Source organism: Bombus vosnesenskii, unplaced genomic scaffold (genome assembly GCF_011952255.1).
Source record: "Bombus vosnesenskii isolate JDL3184/JDL3185 unplaced genomic scaffold, Bvos_JDL3184-5_v1.1 scf7180000013788, whole genome shotgun sequence".
Taxonomy (NCBI): domain Eukaryota; kingdom Metazoa; phylum Arthropoda; class Insecta; order Hymenoptera; family Apidae; genus Bombus; species Bombus vosnesenskii.
This window is the reverse complement of record NW_022883218.1, coordinates 1,135,431-1,160,821: the sequence shown is the minus strand read 5'-3', so window position 1 is coordinate 1,160,821 and position 25,391 is coordinate 1,135,431. Positions and strand designations below refer to the sequence as shown.

The 25,391-nt window shown below is 34.7% G+C and overlaps 2 protein-coding genes across 6 annotated transcripts in view; both read left to right on the top strand.

Annotated features, from left to right (window-relative positions):
• The window catches only part of LOC117238977 (LIM domain only protein 7), a 156,100-nt gene extending 142,462 nt beyond the window's left edge, over positions 1 to 13,638 (top strand). For 4 of the 5 annotated variants that reach the window (XM_033504211.1, XM_033504215.1, XM_033504212.1 and 1 more), the window contains 11 exons: positions 4,325 to 4,648; positions 5,384 to 5,611; positions 6,796 to 7,157; positions 8,326 to 8,701; positions 9,383 to 9,439; positions 9,676 to 9,998; positions 10,700 to 10,940; positions 11,436 to 11,638; positions 11,723 to 11,895; positions 12,082 to 12,246; positions 12,574 to 13,638. In XM_033504211.1, coding sequence (XP_033360102.1) covers positions 4,325 to 4,648; positions 5,384 to 5,611; positions 6,796 to 7,157; positions 8,326 to 8,701; positions 9,383 to 9,439; positions 9,676 to 9,998; positions 10,700 to 10,940; positions 11,436 to 11,638; positions 11,723 to 11,895; positions 12,082 to 12,246; positions 12,574 to 12,596 — 2,475 coding nt within the window. In that variant the 3' untranslated portion in view covers positions 12,597 to 13,638. The remainder of the gene's footprint in view (positions 1 to 4,324; positions 4,649 to 5,383; positions 5,612 to 6,795; positions 7,158 to 8,325; positions 8,702 to 9,382; positions 9,440 to 9,675; positions 9,999 to 10,699; positions 10,941 to 11,435; positions 11,639 to 11,722; positions 11,896 to 12,081; positions 12,247 to 12,573) is intronic. The other variant, XM_033504214.1, reaches the window with a different exon arrangement.
• A 4,749-nt stretch (positions 13,639 to 18,387) lies between these two features.
• On the top strand, positions 18,388 to 25,290 carry LOC117238957 (fibroblast growth factor 1-like). The gene is made up of 5 exons (XM_033504176.1): positions 18,388 to 18,697; positions 20,705 to 20,951; positions 24,198 to 24,382; positions 24,523 to 24,626; positions 24,863 to 25,290. Exons 2-5 carry the CDS (start codon positions 20,734 to 20,736, stop codon positions 25,049 to 25,051), a joined length of 696 nt encoding a protein of 231 aa, XP_033360067.1. The 5' UTR covers positions 18,388 to 18,697; positions 20,705 to 20,733; the 3' UTR covers positions 25,052 to 25,290.
• The last annotated feature ends 101 nt before the right edge of the window (positions 25,291 to 25,391 follow it).

Here is a 25,391-nt window from a genome sequence, read left to right as displayed (position 1 = left end):
CCGATCAATTTTACCATTGTCTTCGTCACCCTGATTGTTCGAAATAAAACTTGGAAATTCTGCTAAGTATATTCGAAACGTAAATAAAGGGGAAACAGTATAAATTTTCAAACTGTCTGTTCCACTGATTTGTTCACGAAATAACCCAATCGTCGTGCTTTTCGAGACTGGGCTTCGATTCATTCGTCAATGAAGGATGAACGTGTGTAAGCCTCGTATAGAGCAAGCGTCGGACGAACCTCGTCAATCAAGAATCGTCTTATCGTCTCCGCGATATACGTGTCATCGGTAAACAACGACGTCGAGCTTTAACGTGCAGTCGCAATCAAGTGACGAACGCGTTCAATGTGTTGTTCTCGTGAACCATGGGTCGAAGATCGGTCAGAGTGACATTTAATTATTACGAAAGGCGTTCATTACTGACCCACGTCACGATAAAAGTGTCCTGAATTGTTACGATTATTCGTTCTACTATATCTTGAGTCACCGCGTACTTCGTTTTTTATGACGTTAATCGATGCATTAAACGAGGTAAGAATTCGTGTGGCATTTCATCTGGTGAAATTTTTTGATCGATGAGAAAGTTTTTTTGTTGACCATCTGATTTACCCTTTATCCATGCATTATTTTGACAGTTATTAATACATTTGCACATTTTTTCGTTAGAAATGTCTTTATTCCAAGTAACATTTGTTCCATCACAATGTTCATTATGTTTCTTTATTTTTTTAAATTGTTTTTCTTCGAAAGATACGTAAATAAAACGCAATAATTGCGTGAACGTCGATATTTATTTAGCAACACCACTAATTAGTAATATTATTAATATCCAAACACCATTGACCTGTAGTATAAAACCAATCAAAAAGAACCTTTTCCTGTGTGTCACAAAATTACTTTTTCCCCACATATATATCACCTATTTTTCTTAATTTCGATTTTCCTCTTCGTAAAAGTTTATTGACTGCTTGAATTTTGACTTGTGATAAACTTAATGGAAATCGTTTCCATACCCATCCATCTATGGTCGAGAAGAGTAATTATACCAAATGCTAGAAGTTCGTTCCATTTTTTACTAGCTTTGTCTGCCATCATCGTCAACGATCATCGTGTAATTTCAAGCCAGTGTTGTAAATCTAAGATCCGCTACTGTAAAGAGGTAAGACGGTATTTTCGATTGTTCAAGCTAGCGATAAACCCTACACGACCATGTGTTTTTCTACCTTCTACGACCGGATATTCAGTTCTATCCCGCTTATCGCTAGTTCTCATATTTGCTATCGATCCGAGATTATGCATGGCTGCAGCTTAATTGATTTTATCAGTTTCCTAGTTTCGTGCCGATCTTCGTTTTCGTATCAACGCACAAACCTCGTTTCTCCACTTCTTAACGTGATGTAAAAAGTTTTCCTCAAATATTAAATAGAAATTCTATCGACTAGAGATTCACATTTGACACTTTTGTGCGCGTTACGTAGAATTTATGCACTTGATCACATTGCGGTTTTTTCATTTATTGTACGATAGTTATTAAAGCGGAAATTATTAACAGATAAATTTTATAATTAAACTGTGTAACTGGCATAAAGTTTCTTGGCAATTTGCAGCGTGTATTTTAACAACACGATAAAGTATCAGGTCATCCTGAAATACATCCAGAAAGCAACAAAATATGTTAGTAATCAGTTTGCAATTACCAAAGATGTTCTTCTTCGATGACGTAAGCGTGTTAGAGTCTTCCATGTACTGTAAACTCGCCGATCTTTGCACTTTGAAGTAATTATCTCTGTGACACCGTTCCAAATAGTCGTAAATCGGTATTTTTTCGTGATAAAATCTTTATCGCAGCATTCATTTCGTCGCAAACCAGATGACTTTTTAAACCTCTTGCATTATTTTCAACTATTTATTGATTAGAAACATCAATTATCAAAATCCTGGATATATTTACATTCAGAAGTTCACATTTTTATTTGTTTCATTTACGGTTCTTTCGCAAGAGAAAACAACTGGGATTAATGTGATTGATTGTTGGCTTTCAAACAGCTCTAAACCGTTTCCTGTTGTACGTTATCTTGACAGGATCGGGATTAAACAAAGCATTTGCTATCAAGATCTCCTATTTTTATCTAATTTCAAAATCTTCAATGAAAATTCCACGTTAGACATTTCAATACGATATATTTCATCTCGAGTTTACTGGAAATTGTATTCGAAGAACCACGCTTACTTTTAAACGTTTGCACGCTTACTTTCATTTTTTACTTTCAATTTCTCTTAAGCTATTTATCTCGAGTCGGATCATTTCCTAAATGATTATACAAAGTTATTAGGGCAATTAAAACGAGTGGTTCTTTTATTCTTTTTCGCGGGATTTCTCTTTTTGGAAGTCATGATTAGTACTTCTCAAATATATTCCTGAGTATAATGTTACATTAGCTTCGTATTATTTTATTGTTAAAGCTTCTTTCCAGGTGATCTTCGTCGATAAACAATGCCGTATTCTTTATTAGGTATGACTGATGGAATTGATATTTCAGTTAAATATTTCGCATTGTACTTTAGAAGCCAGTTGAGAACTGAGAATCGAAATAACGAACTTAGTTACGTTTCTACCTGTGCGGCTAGATTTAGATAAACGTTATCATTATTGCCGAAACGTCTTATCTTTGTTTGTTCGCACTTTCTTAGACGATGGCAATAACGCGTGACATCATATTTGCACGAAAACTTATGAAATAATAAACTGCGTACATTTACCGCTTCTCGTCACTGATGCATGCACTATATTTTTATATAACTACAGTAAAACTCGATTTACGATGACAAAGTCGGGGGACAAAACGGTCTGATAGTTGGGTCAATCGGATAATAAAAGTCTACCAGTACTCCTTTCCTTCGCTACTTATCATTTGTATAATCAAGATTCGTTTTTTTAATATATTAATATTATATACATTAATATTAATAAAGTAATTATAATTTTTTTAATATAATTGGATTTTTCTAAACTGAAATATGTAAATATTAAGACACAAGCTTTTATTCCTATAAACGATGCGTCACATGGCCTGAAATCAGAATCAGATTGGGCATTATGATGACATTAGTTCAGATAAATGGAGTTTTACTATAAATATGTTTTTAATTCATTATAAAATTTTGCATTAGTAGTGACTATTAGAGTTTTTAATAACATAATATGAAATTTCTTGTTCTCTATTTCTTTTCTTATATTTCTTTTAACCATATATGCACCGATAGTTATATATATGTGTTATGTTTTGAAAATGAATGCTTAAAAGACCTTTACATCTGTTTTAAATTAATATCTTTTTAATTTGTATACACTTAGTTACGAATTTGTTTGTCTGTCATAATTGTTAGTTCTAACAGAATAACTCATCGTTCTATGTGTGCGCCATTGCACGGATTTCACAAGAAAAAAAATTTACGATAGTCATGCATGAACGCTGGTGCATCGGTGTCTATGGAACACGAGAAGAAAAAATAAAGAAGCGAAAAGATACTGTTAGAATGCAAAATAATCTTCCATCCGAAACTGCAGTTGCCTCCGAAGCTGTTGCTCGAAATCCAGTGTTTCTCAAGCTATGTTTTACGCTTGTTTCTCTTAATATCCTCACGACACCAATAAAGAGTAATATCTATTCATATTAAAAGCAACTAAACATTAACATAGACAATATTAATAACAATCTGTATAGAACATCATTTAAAACGAATCAGTTGATAAGATTCAGTTCACGCCTCAAAAAGTTAACGGTGTAAATATAATAGTTTATCTTACTCGGTTAAAAGTTTCACGGGCACAAGTTCATAACATGTGGGCAAAAACGGTTATCAAATATAGATAAAACTTTATCAGATCACTCGACTATTTTGCCACGAAAAAAATTGTAAAAAAATTTCAGTAAAATTGATGCCATCGCGCATTTCAAACACTATTCTTTCTATCAATTGAGAACGAATCAATATGGCATAAAGTAGGGTTATTTGGATCAGAATCATTTTCTCGTTTTTTATATCTTCTTCCTGCAACTAAAATACCAATCATGCCAAGAATTAATGACATCCCATATAACAATCTTCTGATTATCTTGTGCAAACTTCAACATTGGATTTGAAAGCGTTTGAGACATAACTGTCTCAAATAACCCTATACCTTGCTATATCGACAAAAGAGCCGTGAAAGTTTGAGAAACCCTGGTCGGCGGGTGTAGCACGCCGGTGTTGATTTGCATAGAATGTAGCGTTGCGAAATACGCGTACGGCAGAAGCAATAACGCAGAGATCGTCTCTTCAGGAACCGATCGTTATCGAGAAAGCGGACGACGAGGAGGCAGCGGCGATTTGCCAGCCAAGCCCGCCAGTCGAACACGAAGAGCACGAGGAAAAGGAAGTGACGATGAACGGGAAGATCGAGCAGTACGAGCTACCGGCACGAAACTCGATCAAAGAGTCGATCGACGTGCACGATGTACCTGAAAGCGAGCCGTCCGCGAACGTCCCTGTGCCTGTGCCTGTGCCTGAAAGACCGACGACCTTGACCCTCGGCAAACCGGAAATCACCAAGATGGATATGATGAGCCTTCTTAGCCCCGATATTGTATCGCCTATGTCTAAACAGGTAAAGAGATACGATGCTCCTTAACAATCCTCGCTTCGCTGATTCGAATCGATTGGATTGGAGATTGGTAGATGGATCAAGTTAAAAATTTGCATAGAATTGTTCTTTATTCTTGAATCGCGTGGTGTGCTAGCTTTCTTTTCTCTTCTTAAAAGTCCGTAGTATTGCTAATGCTAGAACTACCTGTTTGATAGTACGTGAATATTATATGTGAAGATAACGGAAGGGGGCGAGGGGGCACGATAAGTCGCTTTTCTTATTTCTTATAGCAGAATAATTCCAAAATTCAGTGCCGTATCAATTTACTACACGTTACTAAAATTCTCTTTTTATTTGGTTTCGAAGCTAAATTAAATTTACAAAAACTGTAGTTGTAATTTATTTAATTTTGTTAAGAGCTCTGCATATTTTTAATAGTTGTAAAAAAAAAAGGAATTTTGAAATCTGTAACGACAGATTTAGTTGTTCTAATGTTAATGAAACAGTGATTATGATTTGCGAGTTTGTAGTGATAATAGTCAACATTTCTGAAATCTATATCTTTGATGTAAATATTGTTCTCTAGAAGAATCTCGTAACCAAATTTTATGAAAACAGTTTTCGTAATATATGATTCATGTGATTGTATTATGATTTTAAAGTCGTTCTTATATGGAAAATGAAAAATGTTATATATCGTGTGTCTTCTTCACGGCATTTTTCTTGTGATTTTCATTTTAAGTTTTCCTTCTACAGATTTTGCCACTAAATTTATCAAGCGACGAGGAAATAGTCGCCGGTTTGGCGTTTCCTCTGGGGCCACCAACCAGCGTGGAGCCTCCGAAAGAGAAACCACCACCACCACCAGTGGACATCAGCGACGAAGAAAATCTTCCAGTGGAACCTCTAAAAAGATTGAATTCTACTCGCAGAATAAAGAAGGAACTACGCACGAGGCGCTCTGATTTTCTTGGAATCGAAGGGGTATGCGACAGTTGTGTCTAATACGTGGAATGAAATCGCTCCCGATTTTCTCCGTTCGACGTATATTGAAATATTCAGCATGGAAAAGCGTGTACGAGACTCGAAATTTTTTTTCACGACAGAACGTCGTCACTCTATCGTAACTTTCGTTTCTTCTCACGGCTTTTCACCTCCTTCCAGTGGCTTTCACTTGTTTCCGGAAGCTGATGTGTTCCACGGCCGTTAGCGCACCCGTGTTTAACGTTGCGAGAGATCATATCGCAGGCGTAACATCGTTTAATGATATTAATTGGAGCACGTGAATGGATTTACGTAACTCACATTCGCAATTATGCTGTGCGTTAACCTACCCTGATGAGACTCGCGTGTTCGTTCGTTGACCGCGATACTACTACGCGTTTATTTCTTGCGAATGAGTCTCCTTAATAATTTCAGTACTTTTTTGTTCGATGAAAAATTGTCTTTATTTTATTTGCTTGATTTTATAAACTAGTCGAAGAATTTTTGATATCGCTATCTAATCGATACCATTAATATTGTAGGTGTTGTGATTAAACACTACAAAAACTAATACACGTAATGTTTCACATAAGGTAAAATATAAAAGAGGAATTACGTAAATGAAGAAACTATGTTGTTCTATCAAAATGATTTAATGCTTATAGCTTGTTATATCATTATCATTTAGAGGAAACGTACAATTGACGATTGATCTAACAGATTAAAACATACAATTAAGACAAACATATTTATTATAATGAAAATATTCTTAGTATGTAACATTGACCAAAAATTTCGAACAATACACGTTATTTTGGCAGTTCGAAAAACTATATTACTTCAAACAAATAACAATTTATCTCCTAACTCTCAGATCTCAAATAATTTAATTCTCTGAAGTAGTTGTTATGAATCGTTAGATTATTATCTTACCTAAGTAGAAAATTTTGGTCGATTAATCGTTTCCTAAGTAACTCAAACTAATTATCACGTCTTATATTAAATGAAGATATGGCCTATTACTTATGGATGACCGTGTATACATTCAAAGCTATCTTAACTCCCCTTCGTTGTTGTTTCAGGGCCCAAGCTTCGAGAGTTAAAAACCACTTCACATTCCATCAAACTAAAAAAAATTCCTATCCCACCACACAAACGATACTGAGCCATGCTTCAATTTCCAGGTAAACGATGACGAACTGGAACGCGAGTTGACTCTAACAAAGCCACCAGACATGGCTGCGATTCTGGCGGAGGAAAGACGCATCGAACAGCTTCATCGTCGCTCGTACGACACAGACAGCAACTACGAGCAGGATTCCAGCCACGAAAGAGATTCAGGGGTCGAACTGGGCCACGTCGAAGACTGGACGAAGCAACCGGTCAGCCCCGATATGTCTCAACATAGTCGCCAAAGCAGTGAGCCATTCGGCGCCAGCGTCACCTCTTCCGAAGAAGACGAGATCACAAAAAAAGAAAGGGAGATCATCGAGGTCCTTGAAAAAGAGGAACAGTGGCGGTACGGCAACAATCGTGAGCTGAACAGGTAGGAATTATCCAGGGAAAAATTGTATCGTGTGGGGGTATTGCAGTCAAGAAGGGTGTTAGAGTAAAATCGACTAGGCTCGATATCGCTTATCTCTACATAAATTTGTAAATTTTCCGCTTCTTCTTCGTACACTCTTCAGGATTAAGTGTAATGTAATACACACTCGTTTCTGAACTTTATCGGTTTTCTATACATGTACAGTTCCAGATAGTTAAAGGATTCTTACTTTCTCGGTTCTTTTGAGTTTCATGGAAGTGCTTTGAGGTTCTCTTTAATGTCTCTCTTGTATATTTGCACGAAGATTCTTGTAATTTTTCTTGCCGTCGGAAGCATGCCAGTGAAACCGAAGACGTCAATATCGCTTAATAAAGTACTATTATCATTTATTTTTTTATTAATTATAAGGGAAACTACAAGAAATTTAGATAATTTTTAAAAATTCTAATGTTCTATGTCTGTCAGGGTTTTCATGAACTGGCGTCTTCAGTGATCACTACGACACATGATAATCCATAAACAGAATTCAGTAGCTCAATGGTTTAGAAAACAGAATCAAAAATTTAAATAGACAAAGGTTCATTATATCATAGATTCCTTAAAATTATTTTCTAAGAAATTTCGAACATGACTTAAGAATATAATTTCAAAATTAGTCATTTCAAAGTTAAATCATTTTTTCATTATTTCGGAGATTCAATATTCCTAATTTTGTTTGTTTTAATGTTTTCTATTATTAAAACATAGATATTTCAATAAATCTGAACCATGAGAATTAATTTTCTATTCTTCTAGTTACTTTTAACATGTTCAAATCCATGAATAGAAAACTGGACTATTTCTTTCACTGAAAGTTTTTTGAGCTACTAAATTCATATCTTGGACTATTGTGCGACGTACCAATATTTCTAAGCATATCTTGTATATGTACATAATGGAACTACAACAAACTTGTATCCCGGGATCAATGTACAATGTACAAACGGTGATGAAATGAAATAAAACACTTTTACCTTGAACACACTGATGGTATTTTCCTGCCGCTTGACTGTCGCTATCGCTATGCCTTCTCTCGAATCCTGTAAGCCTTTTTACAAGTAGAACAAAATCACAAATAAAGTCGACTTAAGCTTGAAGTCGAATAACCGAGAAATTCATGACAACACAGTGACTTGGGCGAGAAATTGGCGCACAAATTGCGCGAGCTCGAAGAAGAGAAGATGCAGCTAGAACGGGAACGCGCCCAGGAAGCGGCCTTACGTCGACAAGAAGAGACACTGAGGAAGAACGAGGACAACATACGCAAGCAGGAGGAGACGTTGCGGAAACAACAGCAGGAGGAGACCGCGAGGCAACAGGAAGCGGCGAGGGCTGAAGCAGAGGCGAAGCGTGCCGAAGAGAAAAGACAAGAAGAGGAATTGAGGGCGCAGGCGGAACAGCTCAGGATTCAAAATGAGATCCAGGAGGAGAGAAGAGTAGCTGATGCTCGTCGCATAGAAGAGAAACGTATCAGGGCCATGGAGAGCCAAATTCGTGAACAAGAGGTATGGGTCTTTACTTTATTTCTTTATTCTTTATTTATTTATATGTATATGTCTTTTTTGTTGGTGTTTTTATTATGTGGGTGCGGATGCTTTGGAACACTCGAGTTGGAATTAAGTTTGTGGTACAAGGTAGTTACATTTCCAGTTTCAAAAAGAAAATTTGTAGTTTTGTATCTTGCAATAATTTTTAAGTGTTTAGTATACATATACATACAGAGAGTCCCGTTTGGCTGAATGAATTGAATAGGAGAAAAAAGTTTGATAGAGCAAAATATGTATTTGTCCAGAAGAAGTGAAACATTGTGATAAATAACAAACTTGCGAAATCATTTTCTTCCAGAGATCTTCGATATGCTTTTCTTAAATTGGGCTACATATTATTTATATTATTTTTAAATGCTCATGAGCTAATGGCAATAGTTCCATGGTTGAAATTAAAGAATTACGATTTAATAATTTCAAAACATATTTCCGCTCTCAATACTAGAATTTGTTAGTTCTTTTTACAGGAAGCGATATTTTTTATCAAACGATGAAACCATATTTTATATTGAGAAAGGATATTTTTCATTGCGAAGAAACGCTAAATATTCTCACAAAGTCACTAAATAGCTGCATGCTGTAAATTAAGTATATCGCACTGTAAACGTTAACGGGACTATCGTTGATAATGATTCGCAGAACACGTCATTGGTTGGTGCTGGTTTGAACGACGAAGAAGACGAATTTGCTTCCGGGGTAAGGGAAACAGTATCTTTTGTAACTCTTGCCGTTTTTTCTCGATGCTTGCTTCTAACAAGAACAAGGCAATTTAGCAGAATTACAATTTTTATTTTCTAAGCTTCACGAAGTAAAAGTAAAAAGATGATTCGAAAGCGTACACATTTTGTAAAGGAGAATTCACGTTAATAACAAAATAATAACAAAACTAGAGTAATAATAAATCATAATGAATTAATTAATTCTCTGAGTAGGAAGTCCTCAGAGTGGAAAGGGAGTTGCTGCAGTTAGAACAAGAAGAATTAAAGCGCCAACGAAACAATTTGGCGTATCGCGAACAAAAGCAGCTTAAATTGGCAGAACAATTGCAAGAACAATGGAAATCCTTGCAAGATGTCGCGCATACATCTGCGAACAATATCCAACAGTTCAAGAGTCAACCATCGGTGAATTATAGATCGTCGATGCCAAATCTTCAACTTCAAGACGTGCAAAGAAGAAGACCTCCGCCTCCTCCTATACCACCAGCCAAACCGCTGCGTTTAATAGAACAGAGGCAAAGGGACGTTACCATCAGGTAAATATCATCTAAAATTTAATTGTAATGTATATCATTAAGAAAAGAATTATTTTATCTACTTATACTGGTTCTATAGAAAAGTTTTTATGTAAAACATTTTAAAAGTTGATTAACAATATGATTTGTAACCAATCTCAAAATGTATGTAAAAATTACAAGATAATAATATTTCCAAAATGGTATTTTTAAAGATATATAATTGCATTCTGTTAGAGGGACAGGAACTTTACATTGAACAGGCTCAATTCTAGATAGTTCGCCAAATTGCAACAGTACATTGTTACGTCGGTGTTTGGAACAGATCGTAACTAACAGGAAATGCAAATTAGAGATAAAATATAGCACTACAAATCGTGTCACTTAATTTCCTGCAGAAACTTTACGCTTTGTTGCGTCTGATGTAACATTCGTCTGTCTGAACGATACATCGTTACAATCCCTGCTTGCAGAGCAGTCATTCATAATCTTTGATCAGTTGATATCGCCTGTGCTTAACATAATATTACAATAGAAGTTAAAGATCAAATGTAATAAAATTCAAAGTTAAAGTAATACCTTAACGACGTGCGATTAAATGTCGTACAAAGTTTCGGCACTTGAACAGATTCTATAAATTTGAAAGAACGAAAAGCAACGATAAAAACGAAGATCGAATGAAATAGTAATAGTTTGTGTGGATAACATTGTAAAATGAACAGAAGCAGCAGAATTCCGTCAGCAGATTCGATCCCTCAGCAAGTAGACGCTCCTTTGCGACACAGTGCATCGGTTACGACGCTCGCGAGCCATGGTGGTCAACAGATGAGCAGGCAAACGTTGCAAGCTCTCAGTGCAGTTCCTCGACCACGAATCGTTCAAGGCGATCAATGGGTTCAACGAAGGAAAAGCGACGTGCCACGAGGCGCTCACGATTTGAATTACCAGCACTGGCTTATTCAGGTAAATATTTTATGATATCTCGCAAGAGACAATTAGGGGTAAGGTTAATTCGTACAAAAATAAGGCATGTTTTTGTGAATTATTTGTGATGACACAGTTAAAATTTCATTATTAAAACCAATAGTACATTAAAGTATGACATTCGAAGAATATTGTATAAAATTTTCACGGAGAAATATTAAAAAATACGGCAATGGCACTAATTATTCGGACGTGTCTCGGAAAATTGCAATGCCCTTGATAACTTGGTGCTGGATCATCTGAAATCAAAAAATCAAAATTCATTCGTTAGGTAACAGTTTTCTACAGGTAACGCTGGGAGGGTTTTTCGAAATTTCAATTTTTCACTTTTTTGCAACACTTTGAAGGGAAAATTAGCCGCAAATTTTCGCAAAGTCGGCTAATTTATAATGTCAACAAATAATGTCAACTTAATTGATATTAACCTGCATAATAAATGTTATTAATCTCAAATATAAATGGTATGATGCATAGGAAGCAGAACAAAGAAGGATTAGTGAAAAGAATCAACGATCGCCACCGCGGAAACCTCAAATGCACGTAACAGGGACGTCGGTTCCTTATGCTATGGCTCCTACCAGGTCAGACAGTAAACCATTGCCTGACTCTATCATACAAACTCTTACGCAAAGAGTACAGAACAGAGCGCAAGAGAAACCTCTTCCGCCAAGAAGAAGGTTAATATTGAAACAAAGAAATTTCTTATAAATTTGTCATAACTTTTAGGAATTATTTATTCAATTCGCTTTGACTTTTTATAGATTAGAACATAGCACCAGCCAGGAACATCTCTCTGCGTTGCAACATCAACCGCAGCAACATGTTATGCAGCCTCAAAAACCTCAACAACCACCTGCGATAAATAACGAGAATCAGGAGAAAATGTTAAGCGTCAGTGGGAAAAAAAAATGCTCGCATTGTGGAGATGAATTAGGTGCGTAAAAAAGAATGCGTTATAGAATATAATATTTGATAGAAAAATGAAAAGATTGTGAAGCGTTTGCCTAAAAATCTGTCAATCTTCTCTCCACATTCTTGACTCAGTTTAAAGTCATTGTTATATTATACTAATTTAAATCGTTTGGAAAATGAAATGAGATGACTAATTTTGAATCACCAGGTCGTGGCGCTGCTATGATTATCGAAAGCTTGCGGCTGTTCTATCACATGGAATGTTTCAAATGCTGCGTGTGTCATGTTCGGCTCGGTGACGGATTAATGGGAACAGACGTGCGCGTTAGGAATCAAAAGCTTCACTGCCATAACTGCTACTCCAGTGACGACGGTATCCACATTTAGCTTACCCTATTTATACCTATGATTAAAATTAGGTAAACGTCAATGATCCCCAGCCAACGATTTTTTTTTTTATTAGTGAACGGATAAACGTAAAAGCTATTTTTCAAAACAATCTTGGTAAAAATATTATAGATTATAAAGTATGTATTTTAGTAAAGAATTTTTATACAACAAATCTATATTCTATTAGCTTGTAATATTTTGTTCTTTCTTTCGTTTTCAATCTTACTATCTTATAATAAAAGCTATGTTATATTTGTTATTATATTTATCATAAAAATTATCTTCTATATATTATTATAAAATGTTTCAGGTGTCAAGTTCAGTTGCGTGTGAAACCAAAACCAAACAGTAGTTAATGGGACCACATTGACTAACTTGAATATAGCATCGTTCAGCTATATTTTATAAGTTATAGTTGATCATTTAGCTACCGGTGATACGCGACCGCGGCACCAACTCTTTTCTGTACATAAAAGTCTGACAAACGGTACGAGCGAGAAGCAAAATGGACGTGCAGTCCTCGTCTTACGTAAGGTATTCCTACGTGCGCTTTAATTAAAAAAAAAAAAATGGAATCAAGATTCTTTTCACGTAACACGCCGATTTCTTTTCAATCGACTAACCATTAGGACGTACAGACAGCAACATGTAAATAAACGTGTATTTATGTAATTAGCATAATAATAGGGAAATAAAATTCAGTGAATTGAGAAATCGCAAAAATGGCAGCTGTCGACACACTGAAAAAAAAAATGTGTCGATTTTGTGTGGATTTAGCGAAATATCGGCGAACGATTCATATGTATATTTTTGTAATATAGTTACTCCGTGTGGTATTTATGAGAGAAAATCCCTTTGATGTGTGACGGCTATAATACGAAACTCACCCACTCCCCTCCTTTTTCTAATCCTTTGAGATACTTGTCTCTTATTTTGTTCATTGTTTTTTTCTCTCTCTAATTTTTCTTCTAAATGCTTACAAATCAGTAGATGATTTCAATCAAATGGAATAACACAAGCCTCTGTATTTCACAAGCGATCATTTAGATTCTAGTTGATTATTATGGTAGTACAGCGCCATTAACTGTAAAGCTGTATAACGAGATGCAATTAGGCTCGAGTTTTGTGTTCTTTCTTTCCCTTCACTGTGACGAAATAACAAAGAAAAAATATGAAAGATGCTCGATGCGTCGCGCAATTCGACGACGATTACTTTTTGTTACCTCTTTGATCGATAATAGTCGTCGTGTGCAACCGTCATATCGCATCGCATACGCATACTTGCTGTTGTGAAATATTGTATGATATGTGTCTCGTGTTATTGCGAACATGTAATTTTATATTATTGAGAATAAATGTTTATTATAGTGATAAAGTTGGTTATCTTACCTCGATTTCCTGTCGCTTCAATACATCCTGCATAAAATTCACTGAATTAATTATACGGTAGTTTAACCGTTTGATTGTAGCGAATAAAAAGGTACGCAAACATGGTGAATCTTTTCCTGTGATGTAAATTTTCGATGATCCATCATCAGTCTATATTTAGAGCTTTTGATGCTCGTAAAAGAACTAGCAGAGACTATAGCTAGTCAGATAAAAAGAGAGTCTGCTGACGTCGAAAAATAAGAGGCTAAGGGTCGTCGAACGTTTTAAACTTCTGAAAGATACATTCCTGATGAACTCTTTAGTTCCTCGTGCGAACTTTATTAAAAACTTTCATAACTGGTTTTATCGCAGTAATTACTATAGTAAAATTAATAAATGTCAAAGAATTTGTTTATTCAACGTTAATAAATTCCTTTCATCTAAAATAAAGTTCTCGGTAAAAACATTAGTTAAAATACTTACATAAAGAAAAAGTTAATCATGTATGAATCATAAGTTTCCTAAACTATTTATAATTAAAGAGATGAAGTAAAAATAGAAGTTTGAAAACAGTAATGTTCTTTTATCTACTGGCCTATTCCTTGAATTACTTGAACTTAGCAGTTTCGACTGTAATAAAAACTGGGATATATTTTATAGATAATCTTTGAATTTACTTTCCATCTTTTTCATCTTCATTTTTTTAAATCCAGGAGAAAGATGCGAAGAGCAAATTTATTATAATAAGTAGATTTCGACACTGGTTTCGTCTACTTACAATGTACATATCAAGCTCTGAGATTTCGAAAATGTATTTATTGATAGAAATTAACTTCTGAAATTTTAACAAATTCCTCTGTCTAAGACACAATTTAGCAAAACAAGGATATTCTCGACCTTGAATTATATCTAACATTATATGCATGTTTTTACAGGAAAAGTTTCAAGAATTCGCACAACACTTTCCATTCGACAAACTTTCACTCAACTCTCTCACACGTGTTGAAACACAGAAGAAACTTCAACATCACGACTATGAGAATTAGAGGCATAGATTGATGAGTACCGTCTCACAAACAGAATAGAGTATAATGCACGTGCACACGGTAGCTGGATATCCATTTCGCCGCATCCTGCTTCCTTGGAAAAGATTAATTCTAGGTTGAATTGCGTAACAGCGTGAAAAGCCGGCATCGAAGAGAGACGAATCGGTGGCTGGAACTGCGTTGCAGCTCGTCACGGGGAATTGAATTACTCAGCCACCTCTCGACATGCTTGATCAGTTTCAGTAATTCGAGTAACATCCCTCAATAGTCGAACGTGTGCACGTTCATCACACGGGGATAAATCGCGATGACACGAGTCTCACGTTTCAGCAATTTTGATAAATGGAACGTCCTGTTCCCAGTCATGTTATAGAATTATAGAAGACAGACAATTGAGCGCACCGGTTTGATGGTCTGCAGTTTTGATAATTGCTTTTGCCGATAGGTTGGATCAAAGAAAGAAATTTGGGGTGGAAAACGAATTTAAGCCATTACAGACCGAGCAATATATGTATATAGCTTACCATAATGTTATAGACACTTCAAATTCATTACATTTCATAAAGTCGTAAAATATAGGTGGAGAGATAGATAGAGATGAAAAAAATACTAAGCGAGTGCTTGGAATTCCTTTTCGTAGCTACAATGTTAGGAAACAGAAATCGATAATGTAAATTGATTGAAAATAAAATTGCAAATGGAGTATGCTAAAATTATTTTAATTGAAGTTTTGCATAACATTCTTATTTTTATTCATTTTATGTTGGCTCGGTTTTAAGGCACAAGATTCATATTTTAAAATGATCTAGAAATTCTGTTTCACGTCATCCCATTGAAACAGATTCAACGTGATCTCGAGATTTAAAAAAATGTTCTGCAAGGATATATAAGAAGATTAATGTAGAAAATTACTAGAAAACTGTTAGAAGAATCTATTAATAAAAATTAAAATACAAGTTAATTTCGAAATTTTGATAGTCTTTTGATACCGTTACAAGATATTCAGATGTGAGACACGTTTTTATCCTCAGTTCGTTAAACACATACAATAGATATTCCGAACTGGAGCGTAACACTTCTAACTGCTTAGATCTTTGTCGACCATAAAATTTACCCGTTGAATAGATAATCAATTCGATACAATACTTGCACGCAACCGTAAATCATTCAAGCTCTTTCCGGTAACTTACAAAACCTTTAGGATCGTCCACGATATAAGGATTGTCCTTAATTTTCTCAAAACTATGATTTCTATCGTTTCTTCCTTACCATAGACGAACAGCACGCGAAGTCTAGATTAAGGAATAAGAATTCTCCGCTCTAGAAACACCGAGCAATTTCATAGTAACTTTCGATTTTGTCAATGCTAGAAAAATATCAAACGACCATCACTCGTCGAAAAACAGACTGCTTTTAGTAGTCTGATTTCCTACAAAGCTATCTAACTTGACGAATCACCTTTTCAATGTAGTTAATTTGAATATTTTCTATTAGCAGACGCACATCTATTTCGGTATGCTACACATTAGATAGCGATCGGGAACAAAATTACTTTTTCGATAGAATCGGTGGAATAGTTCAACCTTCAGGCAACAAATATTTCGCGAGCTAGTTTGAATTATAGGTGGTAGATCCATTAAATGTCAAAGTGTGTGCTGTCCATCATCACGAGAAACATAACTGTGTCAACTTAAGCGACGTACTTCCTCTATTTCTGTTTTATTTTTCGTTATTCGTCACTCCACGAATGCAATATGAACGAACAAATATTTATGTTAAAAGAGCAATTATATTTTGATGAAGAGTATAATATGATTGTAAAAAACCAGAGTTACTAGATTATCGTGTCTTCCACCTGTGATCTTCATACAAATAATATTAGGACTAGTATTACAAAATTCTTAGAATTCCTAGAAAGATTTTCAGAAAACGCGTTTAAGAACAGAAAAAGATTGTGAATGCACTTAGTAGAAAATCCTTTAAACAATATAGTGAGAATTCTTAGAAAAAGGAACATAACTTCTTGAACTGGTTTTCAATCATTAGCAGCTAATATACACCGCTCTAATTGAATCGCGTTTTCACAAGAAAAAGCGTGGAGGGTGATGCGAAATAGGTAAATCAGAATCCGCCAGGAGAGAACAACGCAAAAGTATCGAGTGAATAAAATAACGATACCTTCATCCCAGACAGGCCCTATGTAACTATGTAGCTTTGAACTTTGGTCATCGATAACCTAGTTGAAACTTTTGCAGGAAAAGTAGCGGTCGTTCGCCGTGTTACATGCATATATGTTTCACTCCAACCACAACCATTGTTACATGTCAGGAAACTACGGCATGTCCCATAGTGGTTGACGAGGCTCCAGAGACCAGACTTGGTTGCATTTTAAAGGTAACGTTATCTAGTTATGAGTCATAATGCGCACATTATACAACAATCATTAATTTTATATTCCACATATTCATTGACATATATTCAGCAAACTATTTCTCCCTTTCTATTTATTTTCCATTATTTTCTAGGAATATAGAATGTACGTTTACATGTGCAGATTAGATATAAAAAATCGTTATATTATTATCATGGTAACGTGGGAGTTGATAGATATTATGTAATGATAATATAAATTTGTACTTATGTATCAGTCGTAGATTGTGATTCATGAAAGCATAGAAATAATTTATATCATTTTATTTTAACTTCAAGTTTGAAAGATTCTCCAAAAAGACTGTGAAATTTAAATAATTTGATTGAAACCCGAAGGGTCATAAATATGTCAGTTTTATTGGTTTTTCCTATGATAACAGCGAAAATCCTAGATATTTTATTTCATGGTTTCGACAGCACGATATGGAGCGAGGCATACGATATTCATTCGGAAATTCTTTTTAAGCGAAGATTGCAATTCGAATCCTGAACGCTCAGCTAAACTCCATTGCGCAAAAAATTCCATCAAATTCTTGATCATTACATTCTAGTAGATTTTGTGACACAAAATTGTGTTCATTCTTTTACATAGAAAATGAGAAAGTGCATTCATGAATTATATAAGAAAATATAGGGTTCCATTCTAAAAAATATCGATGACTTTGAAACTTCGTAAAAAAGCGATTTGAAGAAAAATTTGTCCCATTGTTATATGCGCTCCTTGAAATAGTGTAACCTCGTCTTGAGAAATTTTTTCATGTGCAAATAAAGCATGATATCCTGTTTCTCATCATGAAGAGTTTGATGATAATACAAGTAAAATGTTACAAGTAAATCATAAGTTATTTGGTTATTCTATATGTCGTAAAATTCTCACTTGTCAATTCATTGATATTATTAGTCAGCAAATTATTGCGCAAGAATAATTTTAATAATACATATAATTTTCTTTCTTTTTCCTAATCAAGATATCAAAACAAATTGCTTAAACGAAATGTCTCGCGTGACATGAAACGTATTAGTAGATAAAATGAAACGAAAGTAAACGGATACGAAAATGTGGACATTCAATGAGACATTGTTATCTAGACGAGTGGCGTCGTCGGTGATGTCTCGTTTACAGAATTTCGCGAGGTGCTGACAAAAGATCTTTCGTTTCGTTGAGCTCGCATTTTGGCCGCGTGTCCCGTTTTTAATTTAGTCTAGTTCGAATTGCTGACCACCGCTGACTACACCGTCTACCAATAGGCCGGCGTCATATCCAGTATTATCCGACGTAGGTTCGCGGAGCAGAGACGGCTCAGTCGTATGATAAACGCGGAGGCACCTGGGTAGGAGGCGAGCTCTGGTACGTCTGCACATCCATCGACGCCGGTGAATCGTGCACTACGCGAACAATGTGTCCGTGGACCTCGTGAAACGGAATCGCGACCACAGTTGTTCAATTGACGCTCTACTGTTGCGAAACCCGTAGGTCTGTGTCGATCGGCTACTACCGCGTTTTTGTTTCGAATCCCAATCACCGTGAGATCCACCGGGTGAAACTTGCTTCCGAGATCCGCTATTTGTTATCCGGACGTTCAGACAGGTGAGACGTTTGTATTGTGCGTGGGATTTCGTTATATGTAATTGTTTTATCAAATCATTGGTTTATCACCTGCACGATAATTTCGATCGTTGAAAAGCTACATTAATCAACTTCATAGACTAGAAAGCAAAAGAAGGTGATGACGTTACAAATGTAACTACTTTGAAAATTTACTTTCGAATGTGTTATTGTGTGTATATGTGCCATTTTCTTCTAATAAATGAACTCATGGAAGTAGGTAATTTGTTTCTCGAGAATTGAACACTGATCATATAAGTATATGTACATACAATGAAATTGAGAAATTGATATTGACAATATGACAGAAGAGTTGTTTGAATTTCTTTCTGCTTTTGTGTAACTCGTGACTCTGCACTTCATGTCAAGAAATAGAATTTGCTTCGTATTATCGTGAGATTAGTCATTCTTGTCAAGAATTCAGAATTGTTTAAACCTTTGACTCTTTTTAAGCTTTGAAATATAATTCCTTTGAAATGTTCATGTAAATTCTCTGAATTATCATATACAGGGTCGAGTGTTTCGAACGATCATCGCGTGCGTAGCTCCTTGTACCAAGATTATCTAAGTATAATATAACTCATAACTGTTTGTCTTGGATGTTATGAATATCAGTCGTCAATGTATTATAATATCTATCTTCTACCAAGAAATGTAGAATTGAGATCTAACATTTTCGAATTGCTTGAATTGTAACAAAAGATTTGCGTAAAAAATTTGTTCATCAGATTCAGGTTCACCTCGAGGAAAAGTGAGTGTTGCAAAACTGGAAAGTGAATTTTTTATGTAGAAAAACGCGTACAATTTCGAGATCGAATGTAACGAGTGAAACGTTCCCAGCATTTTGTAATCGTTAGTTTCGTAAATTCAGTAAATTACTTAATTAAATTTTATTTTCCAAGAATACCAAGTAAAGAAATGTTGGCATTAACCAACGTTTTTAATTTATTTTTATACTATGACTAATTTATGTTACATTAGTGATAGCATATCGAACGGTACACAATCCGTACTATTATTTCTTTATCCTCGTAATTGGACATTACCAGACCGGAAACACCGTTAGTTTTGTATTCATTAAACTACAAACAGAAGTGCTTTTCACGATACTCCCGCAAAGATAAAAAATTCAATAAACTATAATCAATTTCGACGATTTTCCTACTTATATTTTCCATCAATCGATGGTTTGTTTCGCCTATTCAACGAAGCATAAAATGAATTGGGAACCATATTTGTACCTTTATATTTGTCGAACACTAACAGCACGTTTATAACCATCTAGAATCACGTAAGGTCTCAATGGCTTTTTGTGGGTGTAAATTTCTCCGTATTATTCACGCTTGTTTTTCATTCGACCTGTTGTTTTAACTTTTAACAGACCGAGACTACCGCTAATTCTGAACCGTACTATTCTCCGTTATATTTTACGTTTAATCTCATACTCATCTTTATTTTATCCTCTCTCAATCTTTATATTGTTTAAACGTAACACAAAATTTATCTAGAAATTACAAAACTTATATTAAATTAAGATAAATTAAATACTTCAGATCTTTAATGATCTACACTTTACTTTTTTCTCCTACGTCCCAAATCAAACTAACAATTTTCACAAACCCATTTTTCACATCCTATATCTTGTAACATCATAAATTCCAAATAAACTAAAGAAACATAGTTTTGAACGAAAAAATGCAGCCCTCGAATTGTCCACAAAAAGGTCGTTACTATCCACAAATAAAGTTTGTTTTCCTATCATGTCAGTCGTAAATTACAATACAGAGGTGACAGAATTACCATAGGAGGATCAATCATTGTTAGATTCTCAAATGTTTACAGGGTGAAATTCCATTGTTCTTTAATATCATTCTACGTAAACGTATCGTGTATTACGGTGTAAATATTTTAATTGTTTTCCTCATTCGAGAAAAAATAATCGATCTTGTCTACTTACACTAATAAAATTTGTTTTTTTAAATTATCAAGGCAATCAAGGGAATAGAATTACTACAAGAGGATGAGTCTTCGTTGGATTCACGAAAACTTAGAAGCACCAACATGCGATGAGGAATGCAGCGACATCGATGACAGTTGCAGCGACGACAGCTACGATTCCGATCTATCAATCTGCGAGGAGAAAGGGCTGGGAAACGAAAAGGAGATTAATGAGGATCGCAGGAGGAAAAGGGAGACCAGGAGACATCCGACCACTACAGTGAAGTTCGACGAGAACGGGTATTTGCCGATAATTACGAGCTGTCGATAGCCGAGAATAAGATCGAATCTTCGTTACGTTGTACAGACATTAATCGAGTTACAATTCGATGGTAAACTTTAATTATTAGCTGACTTTGTTCAATGAAAATTCCTAATTAAAATATCGTCTACTATTAAAGCTAATCTCCTATAAATTATTACGTTTTGTATAAACATGGAAATTAGAAATTCTCTGCAAGTACATAATTTGATAATTGATCACAAATTACAATGATCTTATTCATGAAACAAAATTAGAATAAGAACAAGATTTAAAAAGAAATTGGTGTTTGTAATTGTTGCACTATATTGTTTTTCTATATTAAATTTTATTTCTATTTTATGAACAAAATTTTAAAATATTATTACTTGTAGTTGCTACATTGTATTACGCAATTTTCTAAAATTCTTTAATATCGCTATTCTAAATTTTCTCTTCTTCGCAATTTAATGAACCTGATCAACCAGAATCGTACATTTCTGCTCGATTATCCGCATTAACGTAACAATTTGTGCAGCGATGCATGAATTTTTGACATTGATGAAAGGGTTGATGTATATTTTATAGCAGATTCTTCTATGAGCGGGTTGCAAACTAGCAACAATAAGTCTACAGACGTAATTTCCTTTTAACGTCCACCTACAATAAACGTTCATTAATCACTTGAATCGATTAATTCTCCACCTAGCGTACTGCGAAGTTAACAGTTTAAAATTTCCTATTATTCATATTATGGCTTTCCCCTTCGATCGTTTTGGAACGTTTTCGGATCTCGAAGGTGAAATTAATCAGTTTATTGCGTGGAGAAAAGGGTCAGTGAACATTGTCACAAAGCTGTCTAGTTCTTGTACCAAATGGAAGGATGATTATTACGGTAAACAAAAGTCAAGGGGACGTTGTTGCACAAGGAACCGTAATGAGTTCATCGATCACCTAACCAGATTTATTTTCCGCTCCGTACCGTCGTAAAGTCGCTTTAAATTTATCAATCTTTCTGACGCTCTACTTTATAGATCCTTAAGCGGGGATTAATTCAATAGTTAATTAAACGACGAGGTATTTTTATTAGAAACAGTCTGTTATTTACAATACTATTAAACGTGTTAGAATGTACGTATATGATAAGGATATTCTTCTCATTGAACGAATGACGCGAAATTCAACCATATAGCGCATATTATGATTTTCATTTGATAAAGATAGGTTTGTATTTAGGTTTGTGTTTATAAAGAAATTTAAGTTGAATTCTAACTTTAGTTTTAAATCTTCAAGTTCAATATTTTCGTGACACCATGTCAGTGTCACACGCTGGGTGATCCTTTACGTAAAGTTTATGAACTTGAAACTTTCTACCAAAAATCACCGGCTACAGGTTGAAGTTACTAGTAAATTTATATGGACTGCAAAATGTTAAGATTAATGAATGCAAATTATATGTATAGTAATACATTATTTTGTATCTGTTGTATTTAATGAGGTTTTACGAAAAAAATTGGAACGCAGGGGATCAATCGAGATCTTTATATGCGGTGATCTTAAATTGAATGATTCGGTAAAAATATTCGGTACCTAAAATAACATTCAATAACAAAATAATTGCGTAATAATCGCGTAAAATGATACGCGAAATCACTGTTTGAAGATGAGAACATGGTAGACCTTGAAATTAGAATATGGATGAAGAACTGTAGCAGACACCGTACAACATGATACGCGATATGTATTCATTGATCACTTGATTCGATTTACTTTCTGCTCTATATTGTTGCAGGGTCACTAGGTACAGGGAGTAGGTACGGTTCACGTTATATTATTACCGGTATTCGAGCACCGTGGCAACCGACGAACCGACGAGCCTGCAATTCCGCGTGAATTGCATTAAAGCACACGCACGACGTGAAACGCAAAATTAGGATCGACGTTTATGACCGTGTGCGCTCGAGTTTCAACAAATAGATCATAGTACACATTCTACGTGTAATTAACGGGGGCGTGTTCGCGCAATGTCAAGACGTAATAATTTTTAAATTGATGAATTTTAAACGAAGAAAATATTTCATTTCATCGTGGGAGCAGTACGCTTAGAATTGTTGACCTATATTTCATCATTAGACAGTATTTTACATCTTTTTTTTATTTCGCTGAATTTTATATTTTGCAATAAACATATTGTAACTTTTGTATACACACACATTTTGAAATTCGTTTTACAGTTTCCTAATGCACTCATGATAATCGTGTTTCACCACTAATGAAATTTCAAAATTTTTTTTGTAACACATATAATATATTCGTAAAATGTTTCTTCAAATGTTCGAATACTTTTGTTAGCCACTACATGTATAATCTACCCTAATTGCGTGACCCACATTGTATTTTTCACGTTTCATTATTGGTACCATTAGCTTGATTATCATCGGTTGATGCACTGCTTGTCGAATAAAGTCTATTGGTATTGCGTTCCTTCCCCTCGAGCATCTGTTTAAAATTAACGGGGTTGGAAAACTACGGTGTAACGAAGCACGCTTCATTCACGAAGCTTACTGACCTGAAAAGTCGATCGGCCCATTTTTCCAAACGTAGTGATATGTTATAAATATAGCGCGTTCCGAGGTGTTATTTTACATTAAATCTGTTTCGTATGACAGCTTATCCTACTCTCGTCGCTATTGTTTCAATAGTCAAGAAGTGTCATCTTTTTCTCTTCGATATTATTTTCACTAGGAAAATAAGAAATGGATTTATATATCGAAACTTATTCATAATAAAGATATTAATAAATATTAACCGGGTTAATGAAATAGCACGTGAAAGTTGTGTAAACGTAACATTATTGTAAAATATAAATAAATTAATTTACGTATCGTTTTGTCAAAATACAAAAATTAAAATACGTATTAGAATAATAGATTTTACAGAAACTATAAAAGTTAAAGATCCGAATAAAGCTCCATGTCATAATAAAAAAAGCTTATAGTACCTACTATGAATATGTTAATTTCTGGAAACTTCGCAAGAGAGTGCATCTAGATAGAAGGAGGGACAATGGTTAAAAAATATTACGGTGACTAAAAACTTCAAAGAAATTTCTATCTAGTGTCTCGAGGATCTTTTTGTCTAAGATTGACATTTAAAATTAAGAGTATATTTGTAGACTTGGTATTTACGTTTATAGACGGCCGGCGTGTGTTTGGAGATTCTAAATATTGTATTCTCCTTTACAGAACTCCGCATTACATCACGGAATCGGTTAAACGACCGCCTTACGTAATATGGGATCCCAGGAAACCGGCACAAAATCCTGTGTACAATTGTTTGGTAATCAAATTGTTTTGTCGAACCGGATACCATCTTGCTGTTTCGAACTCTGGTCGAGTTCGAGGTTTGAGTGCCACGAACGAACCACATGGTAACTACAACGAAAAATAAAAATAAGAATTCTGTACTATAAAAACCTCATTGATTCACTTTATTGTTATAATCATTAAAAACTGCAGTGTGGATGAAGAAAGCAGTTCTTTTAAATTTCTTCTTTCTACTAATTTCTAGCTTTGCTTCACATTATACCGGTATCATTTGGAGTGATTCGAATACAAAGTCTTGAAACTAGTCTGTATTTGGCTTTCAATAAGAAGGGACGTTTATATGGTGAGGTAAGGTCGCGGATTTTTATTACTAGGTGTAATGAGTAAAATAATTAAATCTCTAGAAATTGGTTGCAAAGTTATTATGTTTCATTATTTTTATGTATCTTATGGTGTAGAATTTGTATTTTTGAAATTAATGTAAATTTGTTTTGATTATATTAAGTGATAAATATAATTTGAAATCTACGTGAATAATGATGGGGGGCTAGTCGTTTCAAATAATTGCTATTAATTTATTTCAGCTAAGCGCAAACAAAGATAATACAGAATGGGAGCAATGGAACGTCGGTTCCTACGATGCTTTTCGATCACGAAAATACGCGAATCAGGGATGGTGGATAGGAATAAAGAAAAACGGACGAGCAAAGCCAGGACCAAAAACAAGTTGGGGCCAAAAATCGATACAATTCCTAGCAATACGACAAGATTAATTTCTACGAATATTTTATATTTCTGTACTAAATTAATTCGTAACAATTATGTGAATCCTAAACAAAGAAAGACACTAAATGTTAAATTAAATCAATCATGATGCATCACGGCGAACTTTAAAAAATCTTTTTAACGAATTTATGTAATTTTTTACTAACAACGAAAATCATACATTCGACAAGAAATCAATTACACACTTTTTATGGGAAATAAATAATCTCGTTGCCTTCCAATAGAATATAATGTTTATTATAACACTATGTTACTCAACAATGAAATAATTTGAGATTGTGCATTCTGCTTGTGCCCTCCAACTGAAACTTCATCTTAAGTTGCAGT

Excerpts from the sequence above, each read along its gene's own strand:
- LOC117238957 (XM_033504176.1), top strand. The coding sequence starts at position 20,734 with ATGAGTCTTCGTTGGATTCACGAAAACTTAGAAGCACCAACATGCGAT. Across the intron at positions 24,383-24,522 it reads TGCCACGAACGAACCACATG|CTTTGCTTCACATTATACCG; the intron begins GTAACTACAACG and ends ACTAATTTCTAG. Across the intron at positions 24,627-24,862 it reads AGGGACGTTTATATGGTGAG|CTAAGCGCAAACAAAGATAA; the intron begins GTAAGGTCGCGG and ends AATTTATTTCAG.